This window comes from Anomalospiza imberbis, chromosome 1, assembly GCF_031753505.1.
Source record: "Anomalospiza imberbis isolate Cuckoo-Finch-1a 21T00152 chromosome 1, ASM3175350v1, whole genome shotgun sequence".
NCBI lineage: Eukaryota > Metazoa > Chordata > Aves > Passeriformes > Viduidae > Anomalospiza > Anomalospiza imberbis.
Window position 1 is genome coordinate 151,329,682 of NC_089681.1, and position 21,455 is coordinate 151,351,136.

The window sequence follows — 21,455 nt, forward strand, 5'->3', positions numbered from 1 at the left end:
TGGGCGCGCGGTCCGCCCGCCGCCGGGGGTCGCTATGGCGCCGGGCGCCGCCGCCGCCGCTCCCAGCGCGCCCCGCGCCCTCGGCATGGCCGCTCCGCCCCGCCGCTGCTGAGCCGCCGCCGCCGCCGCCGCCCGGCCCCGCCGCCCGCCCGCCCGCGCCGCCGCCCCGCACCGCCCGCGCCGCCCCCCGCGCCATGGCCGACTGGGCCCCCGCTGAGGTAAGCGCCGCCGCCGCCCCCCGCCTCCTCCCGCCGGCCGCCGCCCCCCGGCCCGGCCCCGCGTCCCGCCCCACCCCCCCCACCCGCGGGCTGCGGGCGCGTCCCCGCGCTCACCGCCGCGCGTTCCCCCCTCAGGAGCTGGAGTGCATGATGGAGCCCCAGGAGCTGGGCCTGGAGCAGCCGCTGCCCGCCCCCGAGCAGGGCCCCGGCGGCGAGGCCGAGCTGCCGGCCGCCGAGATCTCCCTGACGCTGGTCACCGAGATCCAGGCCGTGGACAGGAAGGTGGACACCCAGGCCGCCCAGCTGATGAACCTGGAGGGCAGGATGAGGATGGCGGAGACGAAGCTGATCGGCTGCGAGAAGACGGCGGTGGAGTTCGGGAACCAGCTGGAGAGCAAGTGGACGGCGCTGGGCACCCTCATCCAGGAGTACGGGCAGCTGCAGAAGCGCCTGGAGAACATGGAGAACCTGCTGAAGAACAGGAACTTCTGGATCCTGCGGCTGCCCCCGGGGGCAAAAGGGGAAGTGCCCAAGGTAACGGTGTGCTGCTCCCCGCTGCAAAAGGGGGCTATTCTGCACATGTGCTGCGCTCAGAGCCCCTTATCCTGCGCTCAGAGCCCCGTCTCCTGCGCTCACAGCCCCATCTCCTGGGCTCAGAGCCCCATCTCCTGGGCTCAGAGCCCCATCTCCTGGGCTCAGAGCCCCATCTCCTGCGCTCAGAGCCCCATCTCCTGCGCTCAGAGCCCCATCTCCTGCGCTCAGAGCCCCATGCCCTGTACAGCTCCATCTCCTGCGCTCACAGCCCCTTATCCTGAGCCCACAGCCCCTTATCCTGAGCCCACAGCCCCATCTCCTGCGCTCAGAGCCCCATCTCCTGCGCTCAGAGCCCCATCTCCTGCGCTCAGAGCCCCATCTCCTGCGCTCAGAGCCCCATCTCCTGCGCTCAGAGCCCCATGCCCTGTACAGCTCCATCTCCTGCGCTCACAGCCCCTTATCCTGAGCCCACAGCCCCTTATCCTGAGCCCACAGCCCCATCTCCTGCGCTCAGAGCCCCATCTCCTGCGCTCAGAGCCCCATCTCCTGCGCTCAGAGCCCCATCTCCTGGGCTCAGAGCCCCTTATCCTGGGCTCAGAGCCCCATCTCCTGGGCTCAGAGCCCCATCTCCTGGGCTCAGAGCCCCATCTCCTGCGCTCAGAGCCCCATGCCCTGTACAGCCCCATCTCCTGGGCTCACAGCCCCATCTCCTGGGCTCACAGCCCCATCTCCTGGGCTCAGAGCCCCATCTCCTGGGCTCAGAGCCCCATCTCCTGGGCTCAGAGCCCCATCTCCTGCGCTCACAGCCCCATCTCCTGCGCTCACAGCCCCATCTCCTGCGCTCACAGCCCCATCTCCTGCGCTCACAGCCCCATCTCCTGCGCTCACAGCTCCATGCCCTGTACAGCCCCATATCCTGCACTGACAGCCTCATCCCTGCAGTGGCAGCTCCCATCTCCTGTGAACTCACAGCCCCGTCCCTGCAGTGACAGCCTGATCCCTGCACTCACAGTCCCATTTTGGGACAGCTGCAGTGCTGAGAGCAGTTCATGGCTCCCCCACAGCCCTGTCTTCCCTTCGGTGCCCAGAAGCACCAGCACCGGTCCCACTGTGTCGAGTATGCCCCACTGCTGCACGTGTGATCTGGGAGGGATGTCACAAATTCCTGTGATTGGATCACGTGGAATTTTGTGGCTCAGCCCTGTGTAACTGGGAAGGCTTGGGAACATCCCCAGGGGCTGTTCAGAGGTGATGAGCAGCAGAATTGTGTCAAAAAGGAGGTGAAAACAAGTCTGTACCAGGCACTGTGCACGGGGTATCGCCTGTGACAGGAGGAGGCTGAGCAGAGGGAGGTGACAGGCGGGTGACAGGGGAAATCCCTGTCGTGTCCCTTGAGGGATGAGGAACATGAGGCATGTGGGAAGGAGTAGATGTTCCTGCCTGGGACCATCCTGCACGACACTTGAGGAGTTTGAGCGAGAAAATTGAATGAGAAAACATCCCCAGGTGTTTTCTTAAATGAGGAACAAACCCCGTGGTGCTGCTCCTCCTTGCAGGTCCCCGTGGCCTTCAACGACGCCTCGTTTAACTTCTCTGAGGAGGAGTGGAAGAGCCTCAACGAGTGGCAGAAGGAGCTCTACAGGCACATCATGAAAGGCAACTACGAGGCCGTCGTCTCCATGGGTAACGACGGGCCAGGGTTTGCCCTCAGCCTCGTGGCACAGAGTTTTCCTGGGAACTGGTGGATGGAAGCAGCACTGTGTCCTGCGGGATCGGGGTGGGGGGTGTGCTCTGGGGAGGTGTTACACAGCCCTGGCAGTGATTTCAGCCCTCACAGCCACGCTGAGGGTGGAAGGACGTGGCTCCCTGATGGTCCCTGTGGCCCGGTGAGCGCTGGGATTGTGAGGAGGAGGAGAGGAAGTGAGAGCACCCTCAATCCAAGCAAAGCTGGGCAAGAGGGAAGTTCCTTTGTCACGCCAAGGTCCACAGATCCACTGCGCTGGGTGCATCAGCCCGCTGGCTGCTTAGGGCAGCGGAGGGAGCCCTGTGCCCTGCCTCTGAGGTTCCTTCCAGCCCTTTCCATGGGGAGTTGTGCAGACTTCCCTTTCCTCTCCCATGAGGGAGAAGTGGCGTTTGCCTGGTGCTCTGTCCAGCCGCAGGGAGCGAGTCGTGCTCGAGGTGCTGCGGGGTCTGCTGGGGCAGAGCTGGGGAGAAGCAGTGGCTGAGGGCGAGCTCTGCCTCCTGCTTTCCCCTCAGCAGCTCAGGGCAGTGCATTCCCAGCCAAAGGAACGCGCTCCGCTCGCTCCTGCCAGTCCTGGCTGCGGGAATTCCCTCTGGGGAACGCGTTGCCTTCACAGCGTGTTCCAGAAATGACCTTGTCTTGGCTGGACCGGGGGTGGGAGCGCAGACGCCGTCCCTGGTAGCCAGACGCTTCCCTGTGCCGAGTCTAGGCTCATCTGCCTCCCTGCCATCCAGCTCTGCCCAATCCAGGCCTTTTCTGCTTTTTTTTTTTCCTGTTTATTTCTTTGAACAGAGGTTTCCTGCAGTCCCTGTGTGCCAGGGAGAAAGGTGGAGGGTAACCACAGCCCCATTCTCCTGTTTCCAAACCAGCCCCATGTCCCGCTCCTGAGGCGCGGGAGCGCAGCTGTCCTGCTGCAGGGGATCTGGGGATCTGAGCCTGGAGCTTAGAGCGATGTATCTGTGCTTCATCCCAAGGTTTCCCTTGAGAAACGAGGTTTAGGGCTTTGGCTTCCATGTAGAGCAAACAGATCCACCGGAGCAGAGGTGGAATTTAACCCCCAGGGCCTCCCACGTGTCTGGAAGTGAAGTTTTCTGCTCTCCGCCCGAGGAGAGATGGTGATTGTCCCCTTTCCCCCACCAAAATCCGCGAGCAGCCCGTGACTCGGACGAGTAGGACGGAGCGGTCCTGGCTGGAGGGAACCGCACGGGGAGGGCAGTGCTGGCAGCTCTGCTGCTGCCTCCCGAGCTGAAGTCCCCATTGTAATGGATCCGCGGACCTTAGCGGAGAGGAGAAGACAGGAGAGCCTGGAGGTAAGCCTGGATGCCTTTTCTTACTGTCCTCCTCACGCTGCAGGCTGGGAGGTGCTCCTCACCTGAGCAGAGTGTGCTCCTGCATCCAGGGCCCACGCAAGGTGAGCGGGGCAGAGGGCTGAGAGCAGCTTCCTAAGCCTCTCTCGTTCGTTTCCCAGCAAAGGAAGGTTGGTGGGCAAAAGCTGCAGAGTTGCTCTCCCGCCAGGGCAGGGGAAACATCCTCATTCTGTTTTTATGTGCAGACGCTGCCATTTCCAAGCCTGAGCTGCTGACACGGATTGAGCAGGGAGAGGATCCCAATGCTGAGGATCAGGAGGACTCCGAGGGAGGAGAGACCCCCACGGACCCCAGCACTGGTGAGCCACGAGATTCCTGGGACTCGAGGGGGAGGTGGAGGCAGATGTGGGGCTGTTCTGTTTTGTCAGCTCCCTCCTCAGGAACTGGGGGGGCTTTGCTTTTCCACTTGTCTCCCACCTGATGCGTCTCTCTCTCCTGGAATCCTCTAAAGCAGCTGGAAGGTTGGAGTGTGACTCCTGCTCTTTTCTCTTGCACAGAGTTTTTCTTCCCTGGGCCCGATGACAGCTCATGGGGTAAATATGAAGAGACTCTGGCTGAAAGCCACGAAGGCTCTGAGGAAGAGGAGAGCATGGAGGTCCCTGGTACATGTGAGTGCACTGAGCTGCTTTGGGAAGTGTCCCTTGCCTAGATGTGCTTTTGGCTTCCCAGCCTAATTCCCAGGAGCAGCTCAGTTTTTCTGGATGATGCTTTTCCAGAATTTCAGGAAGTTGCTTTGAGTCACATTTTATACCATGGGAGATCCTTCACCCTGAGGCGCTGTCCAAGCCCATGAAGAAAATAAGTTTTATTCCCTTTTCCTCTGTTTTCTGGGCTTTATCCTAAAGCACAAGTTCTTAAAGACCTGTTCTGTTTCAGGAACCCACTTTTTTCCTCTGGCTACCTACCTTTAGCTAGATTATACATATAACGTTGTATTACAATATAATTGAAGGCAGGAAGTTGCCGGAGTGTGTCCAGAGAAGGAAGTGGAGCTGGGAGAGGGTCTGGAATACCAGGATCAGCTGAGGGAGCTGGGAAAGAGGCTCAGACTGGAGAAAAGGAGGCTCAGGGGGGACCTTGTGGCTCTGCACAGCTCCTGAGAGGAGGGGACAGCCGGGGGATCGGGCTCTGCTCCAGGGAACAGGGACAGGAGGAGAGGAAATGGCCTCAGGCTGGGCCAGGGAAGGTCAGGGTGGATATTGAGGAAATTCATCTCCGAAAGGGCTGTTACACATTGGGAGCACCCAGAGCAGTGGTGGAGTCTCCATTGCTGGAGGGATGTAACATCCATGTGGATGTGGCGCTTGGGGACGTGGTCCAGGGTGGCCTTAGCAGTGCTGGGGAATGGTTGGACTTAATGATTTCCGAGGCCTTTTTCAACCTCAACAATTCCAAATTCCAAGTCGAATCCCTCTGGACAGGGTGGGTGCTCCCAGCTGGACTCGCAGCCCCGTCAGTGCCAGGCTCTGAGCTGGGTGTGCACAGCAGAGACCACCTGTGTCCCACGGGAACCGAGTAAATAACACCCCAGTCCTTGCCTCCCCAAATGACACGAGTGTCTCTGCTCCGCCAGACGAACAGCCGTGCGATGAGGAAGGCTCCGAGAGCCTGGAGCTTTCCAGGTCGTTGACAGGAAAGTGGGAAGAGGTTTTCTCCAACCCGGAGGAGGAGGTGCAGTCGAGCAGCAAGAGCCAGAGCGGGTCGGCCCCGCCGCAGCGAACGGCGACGGGCAACGGGCTGCGGCGCTCCGTGCGCCGCGGGAGAGACTTGGCCAGGAAGGATCCTGAGGAGGCCGACAAGGGGCCCTACATCTGCTGCGAGTGCGGCGAGAGCTTCCTGGACAAGCAGCTCTTCGCCGCTCACCAGAAGGCGCACGCCAGCGAGGAGGCCTGCACGTCCCTGGAGCGCGGCGAGAGCTTCCGGCAGAAATCCAAAGCCAAGGGCCAGGGCCCCTCCCGCTCCAAAGCGTCCAAGCGCCCCGACGGAGAGAAGAGCTCGGGATTCAAGTACGGCTTCGTCAGGCACCAGGTGAACAACATGGTGGAGAGGCCCTACACCTGCTCCCAGTGCAAGGAGAGCTTCAGCCTGGAAGTGAGTCTGATCCTGCACCAGAAGCTGCACACGGGGAAGGGCGACGGGCCGCTGACGTGCACCTACTGCGGGAAGGACTTCCGAGACCTCTCCAAAGCCATCCGCCACCAGCGCATCCACACCGGGGAGAGGCCCTACCAGTGCACCGAGTGCGGCAAGAGCTTCATCCGGCGGGACCACCTGCTCAAGCACTGGCGGGTGCACACCGGGGAGACCCCCTACCAGTGCCCCGTCTGCGGGAAGCACTTCCGCTACAAAGAGTCCCTGAATTGCCACCAGAAAATCCACTCCCGCAACCCGCGGCCCGGGGAGGAGTCCCAGCACAACCTGGGCTCGGCGGGCACCCAAACTGACCACTTCTGCGTGAAAAAAGAGACTAAGCAGTAGCCGTGGAGGGGCCGGGGCAGGAGGGCTCGCGGTGACCGTGACGGTCTGGCAGGTGGACGTGCAGCATGATGGCAGGTGACTTGTATCGCAGCTAATCCATGTGGTCATGCTACGAAGCCCGCTTTGGTGAAGCATCCAAGGAATTCCTCTTAAAGACTCTGCTCGGCCAGCCCAGGCAGCTCTGGGACCCCGCGGGGTTCCGTGGCGCTTCCACCGCGGCGCAGGCCCCGTGCTCGCAGTTCCCTACGCAGGGTTGGATTCTGCCCGTAGAGAATAATCCCGAGCGATTCTCTGGGGTCCGTATTTAGCAGGTGTTCCCCCACCTATCTTTGTGCATATTCAGGAGTGACAAGCTTTCGCTTTCTTTTTTCCACTCGTTTCACTGCAAGGCTGGAAGCGCGAGGAGGGAGGGAGGGAAGGAAGGTGCCGTTCCCAGCCGGCTCCCGCTGCGTCGCCGTGTCCCAAAAGGCTGCCAGGCCAGGACTGGGATGAAGGCAAGAGAGGCGAGGCAGAGAGGTGGTCAGGGCACGACGCGGGATTCGTGGAAGGCGGAAAAGCGGAGAGGAGAGCGTGGCAAGGAGCGGGGTGAGATAAAGCAGGTGCAGGAGAAGGGGCTGAGGACATTGGAGCAGGAGGAGTCGGGAAGGGGCAGCGTTTGGAGGCGTGCTGGGGTCACTCACACGAGGAGGACGCGTCTCCGTTCTTTTGAAGGGTGTCGCTGGCACCAGCCGGGCTGTGGTTCCCCTCTGGCCCGAGGGAACGGCGCCGCTGGGCCGACACGCGGACTCCTGACAATGAAGGTGATTTTATTATTATTTTTTAACTGGGTTTGGTCTCACTCAGGTAAGTCAGACGAGTGAAAGCAGCTTCTCCTAACCCCTGTAAAGAGCTGTTTGGTTTTTAGTTAACCTAGAAGTAGTCTTATTAATTATTATTATTATTATTATTATTAATTATGATGATGATAACACTAAAGGAAAGGTGTGACACTATATTTCACAGTTGCTCTAAAACACTTCCATGTATGCGATAACCGCCCGGAGTTTTCCAGCCGTTTGTGTAAATATTGGATGACTTCTGGAGCTGTTGGTGTTGTTCTGAGGTGGCTGTACGTGGTGTCTCTTCGCTCTGTATCGTCAGCTGCTGGTTCGTGACCGTGTTTTGTAATAACTTTTGTAAAGTCTGTCAATACAGTGTTTCCATTCTGAATTCCGTGTCAGCCCTTGGCGGGTAGCTGCAGCTCCCTCATCCTGCTCCTGGCTGGTACTCGGGAGCTTTTCCGGGTAATTGTGGAGCAGGTGAAGGGCACAAGCCCAGCTGAGCTGGAGAGCCAGGCCTGGCAGACGAGGCTGCTCTGGGATACTGATCTGGGACTGGTGGTTTTAACTTGATTTGGGTTTGTGCTCCGGGAGCCAGCCTGTGCCACAAACGGGGCTGTGGACAGCTGAGGATTCCTTGGATCCGTGGCGGGATGGAGCTGGGATATCTCATGCCCAGGATGAGGGACAGGGAGAAGCGCTGGTGGCTGTGGCCACCTTGGAGCTGGGGTCATGGAACCGAAGAATGGCCTGGGTTGGAAGGGGCCTCACAGGGTGCCCAGCTGGTGCCACACACTGGGTGTTTTTTCCTTCCAGGCTCCCTGTCAGCCCAGCATTCCCCAGGCTCTTCCCTGCCAGAGCCCAGGACACGGAGACAGTTCCTTCTCCCCACCAGAGACCTCCCGAGCTCCAGCGAGGCCCAGGGCTTGTTCCAGCTTGGGACCTGGTGTGGGAGGGGAGAGGGCAGCCCTTAGGTCAGAGACACCATGGGGATGTGGCACTTGGGGTCCACAGAGACCAGGGAGTGCCCGGGTCCCTCAGCCATCCCAACCCGTGCTGGGTGCCTGGGGGCACAGAGGGAATGACCCCAGGGAATCCCCCCATGCTCTGAGTGACCCCAGGGAATCCCCCCATGCTCTGAGTGACCCCAGGGAATCCCCCACCCTCTGAGTGACCCCAGGGAATCCCCCCACGCTCTGAGTGACCCCAGGGAATCCCCCTCACTCTGGAGCCACTCCGTGGAATGGGGCTGCCCCACACGGGCATGGAGATGCTGGAGATGGTGGGGAGAAAGAGGGAGAGGGAAAAGAGCTCGGGGAAGGAGCAGCCTGTGGGATCCAGGCTGGGGAGGGTGGGTGCTGCCAAGGGCAAGGCTGAGCAGCGCTCTGAGCACACAGAGACACCGTGGGGACACACGAGTGTCCCTCTGGGGTCACACGGGTGCTCTGTGTGTGCACACACAGCTGCTCACAGGCACACAGCACTCCATGGACACGGCTGTGTCCCGATCCCGCTCGGTCCACTCCTGGGAATAAACACACCTGGTGATCCACACCCATCCCCACAGGGACAGCGCGGGCACTCCCACTGCACTGGGATGTACAAACCCCAGGCAGGGAACCCCCTCCATTCCAGAGCTGCTCCTGGTGTCCCCTCCCAATGGATCAGCCCTGGACAGGGGTTGTGGATCCCAGAGGGGCCTGGACAGGGGGGTCTTTAATTGGGGGTCCCCACCTGCTGTCACACCCCTGTCCTCTCCCAAGCTCTGGTGACCCATCCCACTTGTCCTCTCCCTTTTCCCACAAACCAAAAAGGGTTTCCTGCCCTTCCCTGTGCTCAGTGTCACCAGCTTCCCCGCCAAGGTGTGCCAGGGCTGTGCCAGAGCAGGCAGGGATGGGACTGGGGAGATGAGATGGGAATGGGGTGGGACAGGACAGATGGGATACGGAAGGATTCAGTGGGACAGGATGAATGGAATGGGATGGGACAGAACTGGATGAGACACGCATGGAATGGGATGGGATGGGACAAGATGTGGGATGGACAGGGTGCGACTGGATGGGACAAGGGTGGACACAGAGCAGGGAAGGGGATGGAATGGGATGGGACAGGATGGGATCAGACAGTGTGAATGGAGTGGGGCGGGCCAGGGCACGAAGAGACAGCGCAGCTGGGGTGGGACAGGAGCGCATGGATGGGACAGGGCGTGGTGGGCAACAGAATGGGGCAGGACAAGACCGGGAAGGACAGGACAGGAGGGACGGGGATGGGGTGGGAGAGAATAGGGGTGGATGGCGTGGGACGGGACGGGACGGGACGGGGCGCTGCGGTCGGGTCCGCCGGGGAGGCCGTGGCCGGGCAGGGGTCGCTCCATTTCCACGGCGCCGCCGCCTCCGGCCGCCATTTCCGAGCCCGCAGGGATGGGCGGCGGGGACCCGACGGGCGGGGCCGGAAAAGCTGCCCCGGGGCCGCCGCAGTGACCCCCAGGTCCCTCCCGTGCCCCGCCATGTCGCACCGAGCCCTCCGCAGCCTCCGCCTCTTGCCCCAGTCAAACCAGCTCCTCCCGTCACCTTGCACCGCGGCCCCGTTACTCCGCGGCCCCCTTGGCTCCTGGGGCAATGCCCGAGTGCCCCCAGCCCCAGTCATTCCTTCCCCGGTGCCCGCCGGTGCCCGCAGTTCCCGGGGCGGGCGGTGCCGTGGGGGGGGCCCCGACGGGGCGGGGGCGCTGATGCCGTCGTGCCGCCGGGGGGCGCTGTGCCGCGCGCGCCCGCCCCGCCCCGCCCCGCTCCGCGCGCGGGCCGGCGGCGGCAGCGCCCCCCGGCGGCGCGGCGGGGCAGCGGCGCGGCCGGAGCGCCGGACCCGGACCCGGACCCGGAGCCGCGCTCGGTGTCGGAGCCGCCGCCGCCGCCGCCCCCGCCCCGCCGCCTCCGCCCGCCGGGCCCGCGCCGCCTCCGCCCCGCCCCCGCCGCGCCGCGCCCCCGCCCCGCCGCGCCGCCCCGCGCCCAGCCCGATGCCCGGCGGCGGGCGGAGGTGAAGCAGAGAGCGGGCGCTGGATCCTCCCGGCCGCGGCCCCCGGGGCCCCGGGCACGGAACAAAGGGCCATGGCCGAGGGGGCCCCCGCTCAGGTAAAGGGCGCCTGCCCGGCGCGGGGCCGGGCCCGGCGCGCACCGCCCGCCCGCCGCTCGCGGGCCGCACGTCGGGGCTCACGGGCCGCGCCGTCGGGGCCGCGGCGGGCGGCGGGGGGGGGGGGGGGGCGGCGGGCGGCGGGCGCTGTCACCGCGCGGGGCCGCGGCCGCCTCGCCGGGGCGACGGGCGGGGACGGGACGGGCGGCCCCGGGGGGGCGGCGGCGCCGCGCCGAGCCCGCCCGGGCCTCCGCGGCCGGCGGCGCCCGCGCTGCCGTCGGGGCCGGGCCTGCCCGGCCGCCGCGCCGGCCTTCCCCCACCGCCGCCGCCGCCGGGCCCTGCGGCCCCCCCGGGACCGACCCGCCGCCGCCGCCCCCCCCCCCCCACCGTGTCACCGCCCGGTCCCCATGGCGACGGGGCGCCCGCAGCCCCCCGGGTGTCCCCTCGCCGTGCCCATGGCAACGAGGCTCGGCCGGCCCGTGTCACCCCGCGCCCCCCCTCCCTCGCCACCTCCCGGCCCCGCGCTGCCTCCTCCCCCCACCCCCGCCGCGGCGGGTCCTGCCCGTCCCGTGGGACCGGCACGGGGCCGCCGTAAGCGGCTTAGCGCGGACACGGGGACGTCCCCGCCGCCCCGGCGAGCTCTGGGCCCTGCAGCGGCCCCCCCCCCGCGGGGTCCGCATGGCCCCGGGGACGTCCCCATCGCCCCGGGGGGCCCCTGTCACACCGGGGGCGGGGGGTCGCTGTCACGCCGGGAGGGTCGCTCTCCCCGCGGGGGGATCCCCCGCCCTGACCCCGGCCCTTGTGTCCGCAGGCGCCGGAGCCGGTGCGGCCGCCGCGCTGCCCCTCGCCCCTCCGGCCAGCGGCCGGCCCCGAGCGCACCTCGGAGCGGGAGACGCAGACGGCGGAGCTGTCCCTGACCGTGGTGGCGGCCGTGCAGGCGGTGGAGCGCAAGGTGGATTCCCACTCCACCCGCCTGCTGGACCTGGAGGGTCGGACGGGGATGGCGGAGAAGAAGCTGATCGACTGCGAGAAGACGGCGGCGGAGCTGGGGAACCAGCTGGAGAGCAAGTGCGCGGCGCTGGGCACCCTCATCCAGGAGTACGGGCTGCTCCAGCGGCGCCTGGAGAACATGGAGAACCTGCTGAAGAACAGGAACTTCTGGATCCTGCGGCTGCCCCCGGGCAGGAAGGGGGAAGTGCCCAAGGTAACGGTGTGCTGGGGTGCGGGAGCCGGGCACTGCACCCGAAATGCTCCCCGAGGGCAGGCCCGGGGTGGGTGAGCGGGGACAGCCCCGGCACAGGTGAGTCTCTCGCCGTTGCAGGTGTGCATTGCAGCTTCCCAGCTCATCCCCTGCTGGAGCTAAAATGCGGTGGGACAGAGGCCTGGGAGGACATCCTGGTACTCGGGCCAGAGGTTTCAGTTCTGCTCCACTGCGCTGCACAGCCCCGGGGCCATTGACTCTTTTTTTGTTCATTTTTTTTTTTTTTTTTTTTTTTTTTTGCCACCATTTCTAGAAACACTGCAGATTTTGTGGTTCTTCTGTTTTGACCACCCTGACGCTGCAGAGTCTCCCAGGCCAGGGAAGGAGCAAGTGGGAGCTGCTTCTGCAGGGAAGGGGGAAGCTTTGGGATTCAGGAAGGCAGATGAGCTCCCTGGGCATAGCTCTGGAAAGAGCCCACCATCAATATTCAGTTCCTACTTGAATTTCACAACCTTCCTGCTAAAAGAGTGTGCAAATGAGACCACGTAGGACATGGGAGAGGGAGTATCTCTGGAGAGAGCAGAGAGGATCAGGAAAAGGTGGGTTCAGACCCTGACACCCCATTACTGCAGTTTGGGGACAGAACTGGAGTGCTGCGTTTCCTCTGAAGAGCTCCACTTCACCATGGCAGTTTGCACATCCTGAATTTATCCTTAGGAATTATTCCTTGCCTAACAAGCTGGGAAGCTGCAGATGGTGGGCACACAGTAACCAGGGATAATGGGGGGCCCTGTGAGCCTGGGTAGAGTTTTCCCTGGAGTTCTGGGGTAATTGAATCCGGGAGTTACGTCAGCTCATCAATAGGGATGAGTCCAGCCCATCTCCTGGGTTTTCTCTCCCCTATGGTCCCTCAAGCCTGATCACCCTGCAGAGAGAGCAGGGACTGAGAGGAGGAGCTCGGGGTCCTCTGGGGAAATCCCAGTCTGGATTCATCACCAGGAACCATCCGTTTGGTTGAGTCCTTTATTCCCAAAGAAATAGCTGCCCTGGAATTGTTTTAAATGGAAAAAGCAGCTCACTGATGGCCTCGAGGGAGCTGAAGCCTGGCTGTGTCCAGGCTCCTGCTTGAAGCCGCTGTTGGAATTGCAGGTGCCGGTGACCTTTGATGACGTGTCCGTCTATTTCAATGACAAGGAATGGGAGAAGCTGGAGGAGTGGCAGAAGGAGCTGTACAAGAATGTGATGAAGGGGAACTACGAGTCTCTGATCTCCCTGGGTAAATACGGGGTGTCCTCGCCCTGCTGAGGGACAGGAGGCTGCTTCTGGCTCCTCCTTGGAGATCCCCTTGGATGAGACCCCAATGCCCCCTTTTAAAGGCTTAAAAACACACGAGGATGTTTTTAGTCTGGGTTTATTTCGGCTCATGCTGTGGTGGTAGTCTGGCTGGGTCAGGAGGGATGCCCTGTGGGCAGGTGGGCTGGAGACCTCCCAAACCTCTTCCAGCCACAGTTATGCCATCAAAAACCAGCTCCTTCCTCGCCCATGGCTGTTGGGAGGGCCTCCCTGCATCTTCTGGGTCTGCAGTGGGTACCAGCCATGCACCCCTTCAGGGGATTTTGCACCTGTGGATATTCCCGAGTGTCCTCACGTGTCCCCCGTGCCCTGGGAAGAGGTGGAAGCCAATGTCAGATTCCCAGTGCGGTAATCCCTGTCTCCCACCCCTCTGTCTCTCAACAGACTATGCAATTTCCAAACCTGGTGTTTTGTCTCAGATCGAGCAAGGGGAGGAATCGCGGGGCAGGAATGAGCAGGACCTGGAGGAGAGTGAGATCATTACTGATGCCACGGCAGGTGAGGCGGCACCTTGGCACCAGGGCAGCCCTGGGTTGTGTCCCCAGGAGCTGCTCATCCCAAGGCTGAAGCAGATGTTGCTGGGAGCTGTGGCTGATGTGGTTTATCAGGAGAAGCCTTGCCTAGGAATGGGATAAATTGGGCCGATGGGAGGTTTGATGTCCAGGTACAGCTCAACATAGAAACCAGGGCCAGCAGAGCCCGGAGAGCTGGGCACTGGGAGCCCTTCCCAGCAAGGGAAGCATCTGCAACCAGACCAGATCCTCGAGGAGCCGGTGCGCCCGGCTAGGAAGGAGAATCGGGTCCCATTGGGAGAGCCCATCCACCCAGAAATTCCTCCCCACCCTCTCTTTGTGTGGATGGTGCCTGGGTTTATCCTTGGAACATCTTCCCAGGCAGGGAAGCCTGGTCCCAGGCTGTGTGCAGGGAGATGGGATGGCGAGGGCCAAGACTGGGCTGGGAATGGGGCACCAGTGACCCCGAGTCCCAGAGCGACTCCTGGTCTGTGATAAGGGGGCTGAGAAGGAGATAAGGAGGTGGCCTGGAAGAGATGGTGTCACCTCCACTCGTCATCCCTGATTCCAGGCCGTGGATGTGGGGTCACACCAACGCCCTGCTTGTGCTTTCCGTCACAAGGATCTTGAAATTAACTTGAGGCCAATGGGAAGGGGAAGATCGCGGGCCCACGGGGAGCTGCAGCTGGGGGATGTGGGGTGGCCAAGGGGTGCTGAGCTATGGCACCACAGCCCCTGGCTGGGTGTTGTGATTCCATGTGCCTGTGAGGGGTCCTGGGCTGGAGCTGGGAGCATGGCAGGGATGGGTGAAGGGCAGGAGCTGAAGGGAGAGCAGATGAAACCTTCAGTGGGATCAGCAGCTGGAGTTGGCAGGGATTGCTGGGAGCAGGTCCTTTGTCCCGACTCCTGGGAGTGATGGCTGGTGGGAATCTCTCGTTGCTGCAGCTGGAATTAGGGTTGTGATCAAAACAGAGGAGCTCCTTCCTGAAGACAGCCCCGAGAACCCCGAGCTGCACGGGATGTCGGGGCAGTCCGAGGGCAGCTTCCAGAGCCCGGACGAGGAGGCGGCCTGCGAGAGCCCCTACGGCTCCGTGTCCCCGCCGAGGGACCTGCCGGGGACCAGCCTGGGCGACTCGTCCGAGTACGGAGCCGACTTCAGCGAGATCCAGAGGGTCATCGTTCACCACGGGAGCTGCACGGGTGAGCTGCTTGGGACACGGATCTGCACACGTGCTGTGTCAGGGGCAGGAGGCCTGGGGGGCTGTGGTGGGTTAGGAGAAGGTGGGGAAGGGGTTGGATGGACAGGAGGAGTTAAATCCCCCCCAGAACCAGCACCAGCAGGAAAGTTTCTGGCTGCAGCGACTTCCAAGAGCGGTTCTGGTCGCGCCTTGAGCTTGGAGGAGGAGGCAGCGTGTCCGTGGTGGACACAGAACCTGGTCTCGGAGGGCTCCTGTCCTGGAGCGAGCACTGGCCCAGTCCTCTGAGTCTGGGGAAAGCCCTGGTTACCCACGGAGACCAAGGGAGGAAGATGTGTCTCAGGCAGTGTTCTGTGAGAGCCCCAGTGAGCCCTGCTCCCAAAACCCTGCTGTGGCAGAGGGCAGGAGGTTGGTGTGAGGTGTGGAGGAGTGGATGGTTGCACACCGGACGCTGCTGGGGGAATGTGGGAGGTCCTGCAGGTTGCCAAGCGTGGGAGTTGCTCGGGGCAGCTCCACAGGATAGGGAAGAATGTGGCTGGAGCTCTGTGATTTGCAAGCTGCCAAGAGGGAAGGGGAAGGATGAGGTGATTTGTGGAGAGATGAGATGATGGCACTGAGCGTTTCGTGTGTAGAATTCTGCTGGTGGAGTGGCAGATACAGGCCAGGACCTACAGATGTGCTGTAAGGCTGGGGATGGGAGAGCAGGGAGACGAGAGGTTGGGAATGGTGGGTTCCTTCCTCCTGACGGCTTTGTGGTGGTGTAACACAAACCAAGACACAGAGAGTTGGGCTCTTGTGGGCCTCAACTCCGTCTGTGGGTCCTGTGGTCTGCTCAAGGCTTTGTGAGGGAAACCAGCCAAGCCACCAGTGAGGCTGCAGCTGATCCTTGTCCGAGAGCCGCTGCCTCTGCCAGGGCGCAGGGCCCGGCTGGTGGGGCTGGGCAGGAGCTGCGGCCGCGCTGGCCGGGATGGGGGGCTGAGCCCCCAGGTCCATAGAGGGGACAGGGAGAAGGACCTGGGTTTTCCCTTCCTCGGTGGGAAGAGAGCCATGGCTTTGAGACATCCACTCCCATCGGTTTCCTTTTCTTGGGAAACTGTAGCTGCTCTTCCTGAGAGAGTATTTAGGCCTGGCTCACAGGCCAGTGTGGGGTGACGTGAGGGATGCCCTGTGGGCCTTTCCTTGGGCCGTGCTGGCCGTGTGTCCTGCCGTGTGTCCCTGGGATGGCTGTTCGCACCAAAGCCCCCGGCTCACTTCCGGCCTTGGTGACACGAGGGGGAGCCTGGCCTGCTGCCATCCATCCCACTGCCATTCCACGGCACGGCCATTCCATCCCACTCTTGATCCATCCCACTGCTGGATGCTCTGGGAAGGAGAGGGGTGGGTCTCTCGCCACGCCACACGGCAGTGGGGCTGAGGGAAGGGGGCAGTCCCAGGCAGGCTGTGCTGTCCCCGGAGCAGAGCCGGCAGCCCGGCGCTGTTCCTGCCGAGCGGTGCCGTGCCGGGGGTGTTGATGCAGCCCAGTGAAACGGCAGCAGATGGAGCTGCTCTGAAATCACTCGGCCGCCCGGGCCCTGGTGAACCCATGGTGCTTTTACCCCCCACATCCTGCAGCAGCAGCGCAGAGTTGCCAAACCTTTTAGCAGGCGGTCGGAGCGCACCCTCCAGAGGAGCCTGGCCGGGGTGGTTTGTCTGAACTCCGTGTTCAGGGGGCACATGGCCCATCCCAGCGCTCCGGGCTCCAGCTGCAGCCAGCTCGTGTCCGGGCGGTCGGGCAGAGCAGGCAGGCACAAACAGCTGCAGGAACCCATGCAGGCGTTTCTGTAGCACCCAGGGGTATAAGAGGCCACCCTGTCCCACCCGATGACCGTAACGCTGTTCGATCTTCCCCCTCAGAGGATGGGATCGTGATCAAGACGGAGGAGGAGGAGGAGGAGGAGGAGGAGGATGACCCCGACACGCTGGAGCCGTGCGCCATGTTCTCGGGCCGGAGCGAGCCGCCAGCGTTCCCCAGCCACGAGGCCGGGCTGGGCTGCGAGGCGCAGTGCAGCTCCAAGGCGCAGCCCCGCAGCCTGGCCGCCCGCGTCAGGAAGCCGTCGGCCTGCGAGAGGGACTCCGGGGACGTGAAGCCGGCCGGCGGCCAGCAGCGGAACCGGACGCGGGAGAGACCCTACATCTGCCCCGAGTGCGGGAAGAGCTTCATGCTCAAGATCAACTTCATGATCCACCAGCGCAACCACCTCAAGGAAGGGCCCTACGAGTGCCACGAGTGCGACCTCAGCTTCCGCAACAAGCAGCAGTTCCTGCTGCACCAGCGCAGCCACACGCGCCGCGGCGTGGGGGTCCCGCGGCGCCCCGAGCACGGCCTCAAGCCCCCCTCGCGGCCCCCGCCCCCGGGGAAGCCCTACAAGTGCTCCGAGTGCGAGAGCAGCTTCAGCCACAAGTCGAGCCTCAGCAAACACCAGATCACCCACGTCGGGGAGCGGCCCTTCACCTGCGGCGAGTGCCGGAGGAGCTTCCGCCTGCAGATCAGCCTGCTCATGCACCAGAGGATCCACGCGGGCAAGAACGAGATGGCCTTCCTGTGCCCCCAGTGCGGCAAGAACTTCACCCGGCCCTCCCACCTGCTGCGGCACCAGCGGACTCACACCGGCGAGCGGCCCTACCAGTGCAGCCAGTGCGAGAAGACCTTCAGCGAGAAGTCCAAGCTCACCAACCATTACCGCATCCACACGCGGGAGCGCCCGCACGCCTGCGCCGTCTGCGGGAAGGGCTTCATCCGCAAGCACCACCTCCTGGAGCACCAGCGCATCCACACGGGCGAGCGGCCCTACCACTGCACCGAGTGCGGCAAGAACTTCACGCAGAAGCATCACCTCCTGGAGCACCAGCGGGCGCACACCGGCGAGCGGCCCTACCCCTGCACCGAGTGCACCAAGTGCTTCCGCTACAAGCAGTCGCTCAAGTACCACCTGAGGACGCACATGGGAGAGTGAGGGGCTGCCGAGGCTTCCTCTCCCTCCCTCCCTCCTTCCAGCCCTCCCTCCCTCCATCCCTCCCTTCCTCCTCATCCTCCTTCTCCTCCACTGATCTCTCGCGCCCTCCCTCCATCCGTCTCCCCCCACCCCGGCTCAGGGCATGGACGTCAAGGAAGCTTTGTGTGGTAGCGCCGCTGGTCTGGTGGAGACTCGGCTGATTGGAAATAAATTAATGAATTAAAGCAAGCAACGCGCGGCAAAATTAAAAGATTATATATATATATAAAATTAACAGAAGCAGCTGATTTAGGGGGAATCCTCACCAACAAGCAAACAAACCACCAACAAAAGGAACCTGTACACAGGGTGTTTTGCCGGAGTAGGACTCGTAACTGCTTTTTGAATCTACTGTTCAGTTTTTTTTAATAAATGTGGAGGAACTTTTTATTTGATAAGCAACCTTAGGATGAGCAAGATTTTATTTTTGGTTTTGTTTTTTGTTTGTTTGTTTTGTTTTGTTTTGTTTTTTGTTAACTGCTCCGTAAGCTGATTCTGGCACAGTCACTTTTTGTCCAGGAGCTCTGTGGAGGTGCTGCCTCGTCTGGGCTGGATGTGACAGGAGGAGCTCCAGCCGGGGGGAGGTGAGTAATTAACAGATGCAGCTGATGAGGAAGTTCTGCGTGTGTCTAGATTGGAAGCGCTGATAGGTGCCTGCCCGGCTCGCGGGGCTGTGATGCACTCCTGAATTATACAATAGAATAAAATTCTAGTTGCAGTAAAAGACCCTTTTTCTGGTAGGACCCCTCCGCAAGGCTCCTCCTAACACTCATTCCTAGCGCTCAATCCTCCCGCTGGGGGCTGGCCCTGCCGCCCCCGAGGCCATGGGGTGCTGTGGGTCTGGCCGTGGGGTGCTGTGGGGTCAGCAGGGACCGAGAGCAAGACCTGGTCGTGTTTAATTGCTCTGCTGTCCTTGAGCCGCTGCCGGCGGCATCGACCGCGCGCTCCTCAGTGGCAGGAGCGGTGGGATTTCTGCCCAGGGGAGGAGCAGCTCCAGGCTGGCTCCAAGGAAAGACCTCCCTGCTCCTGGGCACCTGCTGCCGGGGTGGGTGGGACACAATCCATCTCCCTGCCGTTGGTCTGAGCCCCTGTTTGTAGCAGCTCGGTTCCTGGGGATCCCAGCTTGTCCTGGCTGCAGCTCCTGAGGTTGGGCTGTGGCTGGGTGAGAACCATCTGAAGGGCCGGGCTGGGGCTGGGGTGGTGACAGCAGCTCCCCAGAGCACGCCAGGCTCCTTCCCTGCTGCTGTCAGACGTTGGAGAGTGGCATCAATAAACAGAGCGATGATGGGAGAAGTTGTCAGGACCTGTTAATGCCTTTGCAGAACCAAAGTCCTCATGCAGGACCTGGTGTATGAACCCCTCCTAAGCTGGGATTTACGGCCTCTTCGGTGCTCCAGTGTGCCAGAGGGCAGCGCAGCCACAGGGAGCTGCTGGGAGCCACCAGCTGGTCATCGCTGAGGCTGGGAGCATTTTGGGGCTGGCAGGGCAGGCTCCTGCCAGGGTTCCTGCCTTCCCACTGCTGGGGTGGTGCCTGCAACTCCCTGGAAGAAGTCTGGGGTTTCGGGTCAGGGCGTGCTGACAGGAGTTGAACTTCCATCTCTGGAAGCTGGTCAGGCTGGATGAGGCTTTGAGCAACCTGGGATAGTGGGAGGTGTTCCTGCCCTTCCAAGGAGGTGGAACAAGATGAACTTTGAGGTCCCTTCCCACCCAAACCATTCTGGGATTCCATGAAAAGTGGTGTGGTGCGGTGGGGCTGTGCTGGGAGGGAGGTGTGGGGGCAGGACAGGAGGGCCTGGCTGCAGCCCTCTGTCCCTCAGCAGCCTCCCTGCATCCCCCTCACCAGGACTGAATGCAAGTATGGGGAAGGAGGAAATGAAAAGCAGAACTGATTCTGGTTCTCAGTGGCTTGTCTCCGTCACACTGGCAGTGACACAGACTTGGCAGAATCCTTTTTCTTCCTAAAAAATTGATGAATTCAGCTTTTTATAGGCAAAAAACCAGCTGAGGTGCCTGTACTAGCCTGGCTGTCCCCCGCAGTGCCAGGACCTTGGTGTGGCCAGGCTGGCAGTGCCCGTGCCCTGCTCTGTGTCACTGGGCCCCACACAGCAGCTCATGCCCCTCGTGCTGCTCCTCGCCCGCCACACACGTCACTCGACACTGGATTTAACAACATCCCAGTGACCTTCAGCAGCTCAAATGTCACCAATCCCTCTGCAGAGACAGCTCCCGTGCCAGTGGGACAACACGGCCATCGTGGCCCTGAGTGCAGGTGGCAGCAACTCTGAAAACCACGGTGGTGGCAATTGACAGCATTGTCCCACGGTGGGACACAGACTCGATGGCTCCTGTCCCTGCAGCTTGGGCCGGTGACTCTCACCCACCCTTGCCTGGCCTGGCCTGCTGGAAGAACTGGACACAGATGCACCCAGAAAGTGGCTCCAGGAACAGGGGACGAGCAGGAGCCACGGCTGTGCCCACCTGGGTGTGAGCTGGGCAGTGTACCCCCGGGCAGCACCCCAGATGAGTGGGGACATCAGGCTGTCACCCCAGGCTGCTGCAGGGACGGTGGGCAGGGGCCTGGCAGCGCCGTCATGGCCTGTCACAGCCACTGGCCCAGGGCCTGGGACCCACTGGGGCAGGGAAGCTGGCAGTGGGGTGGCAGGGACACTCGGGAGGGCACGGCCATGGCAGGGCACTAAGTGCCTGGAGAGGGATTTGTTCAACTGCTTTATCGGGTCAGGGGATGGATGGTGCCCCCCAAAACACTCCTTGGGCCCCGGCTGGCAGCACATGAGGGTGGAGGAGGAGCAGAACCGATGGCTGAGTACAGGGGCTTGGTTCTGGGCACCCAGCACCCTCCGGCGCTGAGCCCAGGGCAGCAGCGGCACAGAAGGGATAACGTGGGCCCAGCAGGCCGAGTAGCACAAAGCAGCTCGAGGAGCTCTGCTTCCCTAAGCGCTGCTGCTGCTGCTGCTGCTGCCGCTGCTGCTGCTGCTGCTGCTGCTGCTGCTGCTGCTGCTCCTCCTGCTGCTGCTGCTGCTGCTGCTCCCGCTGCTACTGCTCCTGCTGCTCCTGCTGCTGCTGCTGCTGCTGCTGCTGCTGCTGCTGCTGCTGCTGCTCTCCGGGCGCTTTGGAGCTGGGCTGAGAGCGAAGGAGACACTGGGAGAGGCGCCGGAGCCATGCGGTGCGGGGATGGAGGCCGGAGCCCTCCCGCCCGGAGCAGCCGGGGCTTTGGGGGGTTTCGGGTGAGCAGGCCGGGGCTGGCAGCGCAGGGAGGCAGCGCAGGATCACCCTGGGCTCCCGCTCCCGACACAATCCCTTCAATCCGCACTAAGCCAGCCGGGCTGGACGGGAGCGGCTCCGCCGAGAGCCGGGCCCCGGGAAGGATCGCGATGCACGGCCTAGGGAAGAGCTACCCGCTCGCTCACCAGCTCCGACCCGCCGCCAGGGCCGGGCCGGGGCAAAGCTCCCGGCCTCGTGCCAGGTTATTAACGATTCAACTAATTTAAGCATCCCGAGCATCCGCGGGCGCTGTGCCGGCTGCGCCCCGGGGGAAGGCTGGCAGGAAGGCTCACACTTGCATTCGCACACTCGCACTCGCGCTCACCCCCGCAGTCACACGCTCACCCCCGCAGTCACACTCACGCTCACCCCCGCAGTCACACTCGCGCTCACCCCCGCAGTCACACTCACGCTCACACCCGCAGTCACACTCGCGCTCACCCCCGCAGTCACACTCACGCTCACACCCGCAGTCACACGCTCACCCCCGCAGTCACACTCACGCTCACCCCCGCAGTCACACTCACGCTCACCCCCGCAGTCACACTCACGCTCACACCCGCAGTCACACGCTCACCCCCGCAGTCACACTCGCGCTCA

The 21,455-nt window shown here is 62.7% G+C and overlaps 1 protein-coding gene across 1 annotated transcript in view; it reads left to right on the forward strand.

The window, feature by feature from the left end:
* Positions 1-17,980, forward strand: part of LOC137485130 (uncharacterized) — a 34,438-nt gene extending 16,458 nt beyond the window's left edge. The window contains exons 17-23 of the mRNA XM_068209433.1: positions 2-218; positions 354-752; positions 2,309-2,435; positions 4,046-4,159; positions 4,358-4,468; positions 5,434-6,193; positions 17,051-17,980. Coding sequence (XP_068065534.1) covers positions 2-218; positions 354-752; positions 2,309-2,435; positions 4,046-4,159; positions 4,358-4,468; positions 5,434-6,193; positions 17,051-17,534 — 2,212 coding nt within the window. The 3' untranslated portion in view covers positions 17,535-17,980. The remainder of the gene's footprint in view (position 1; positions 219-353; positions 753-2,308; positions 2,436-4,045; positions 4,160-4,357; positions 4,469-5,433; positions 6,194-17,050) is intronic.
* Positions 17,981-21,455: the final 3,475 nt, after the last annotated feature.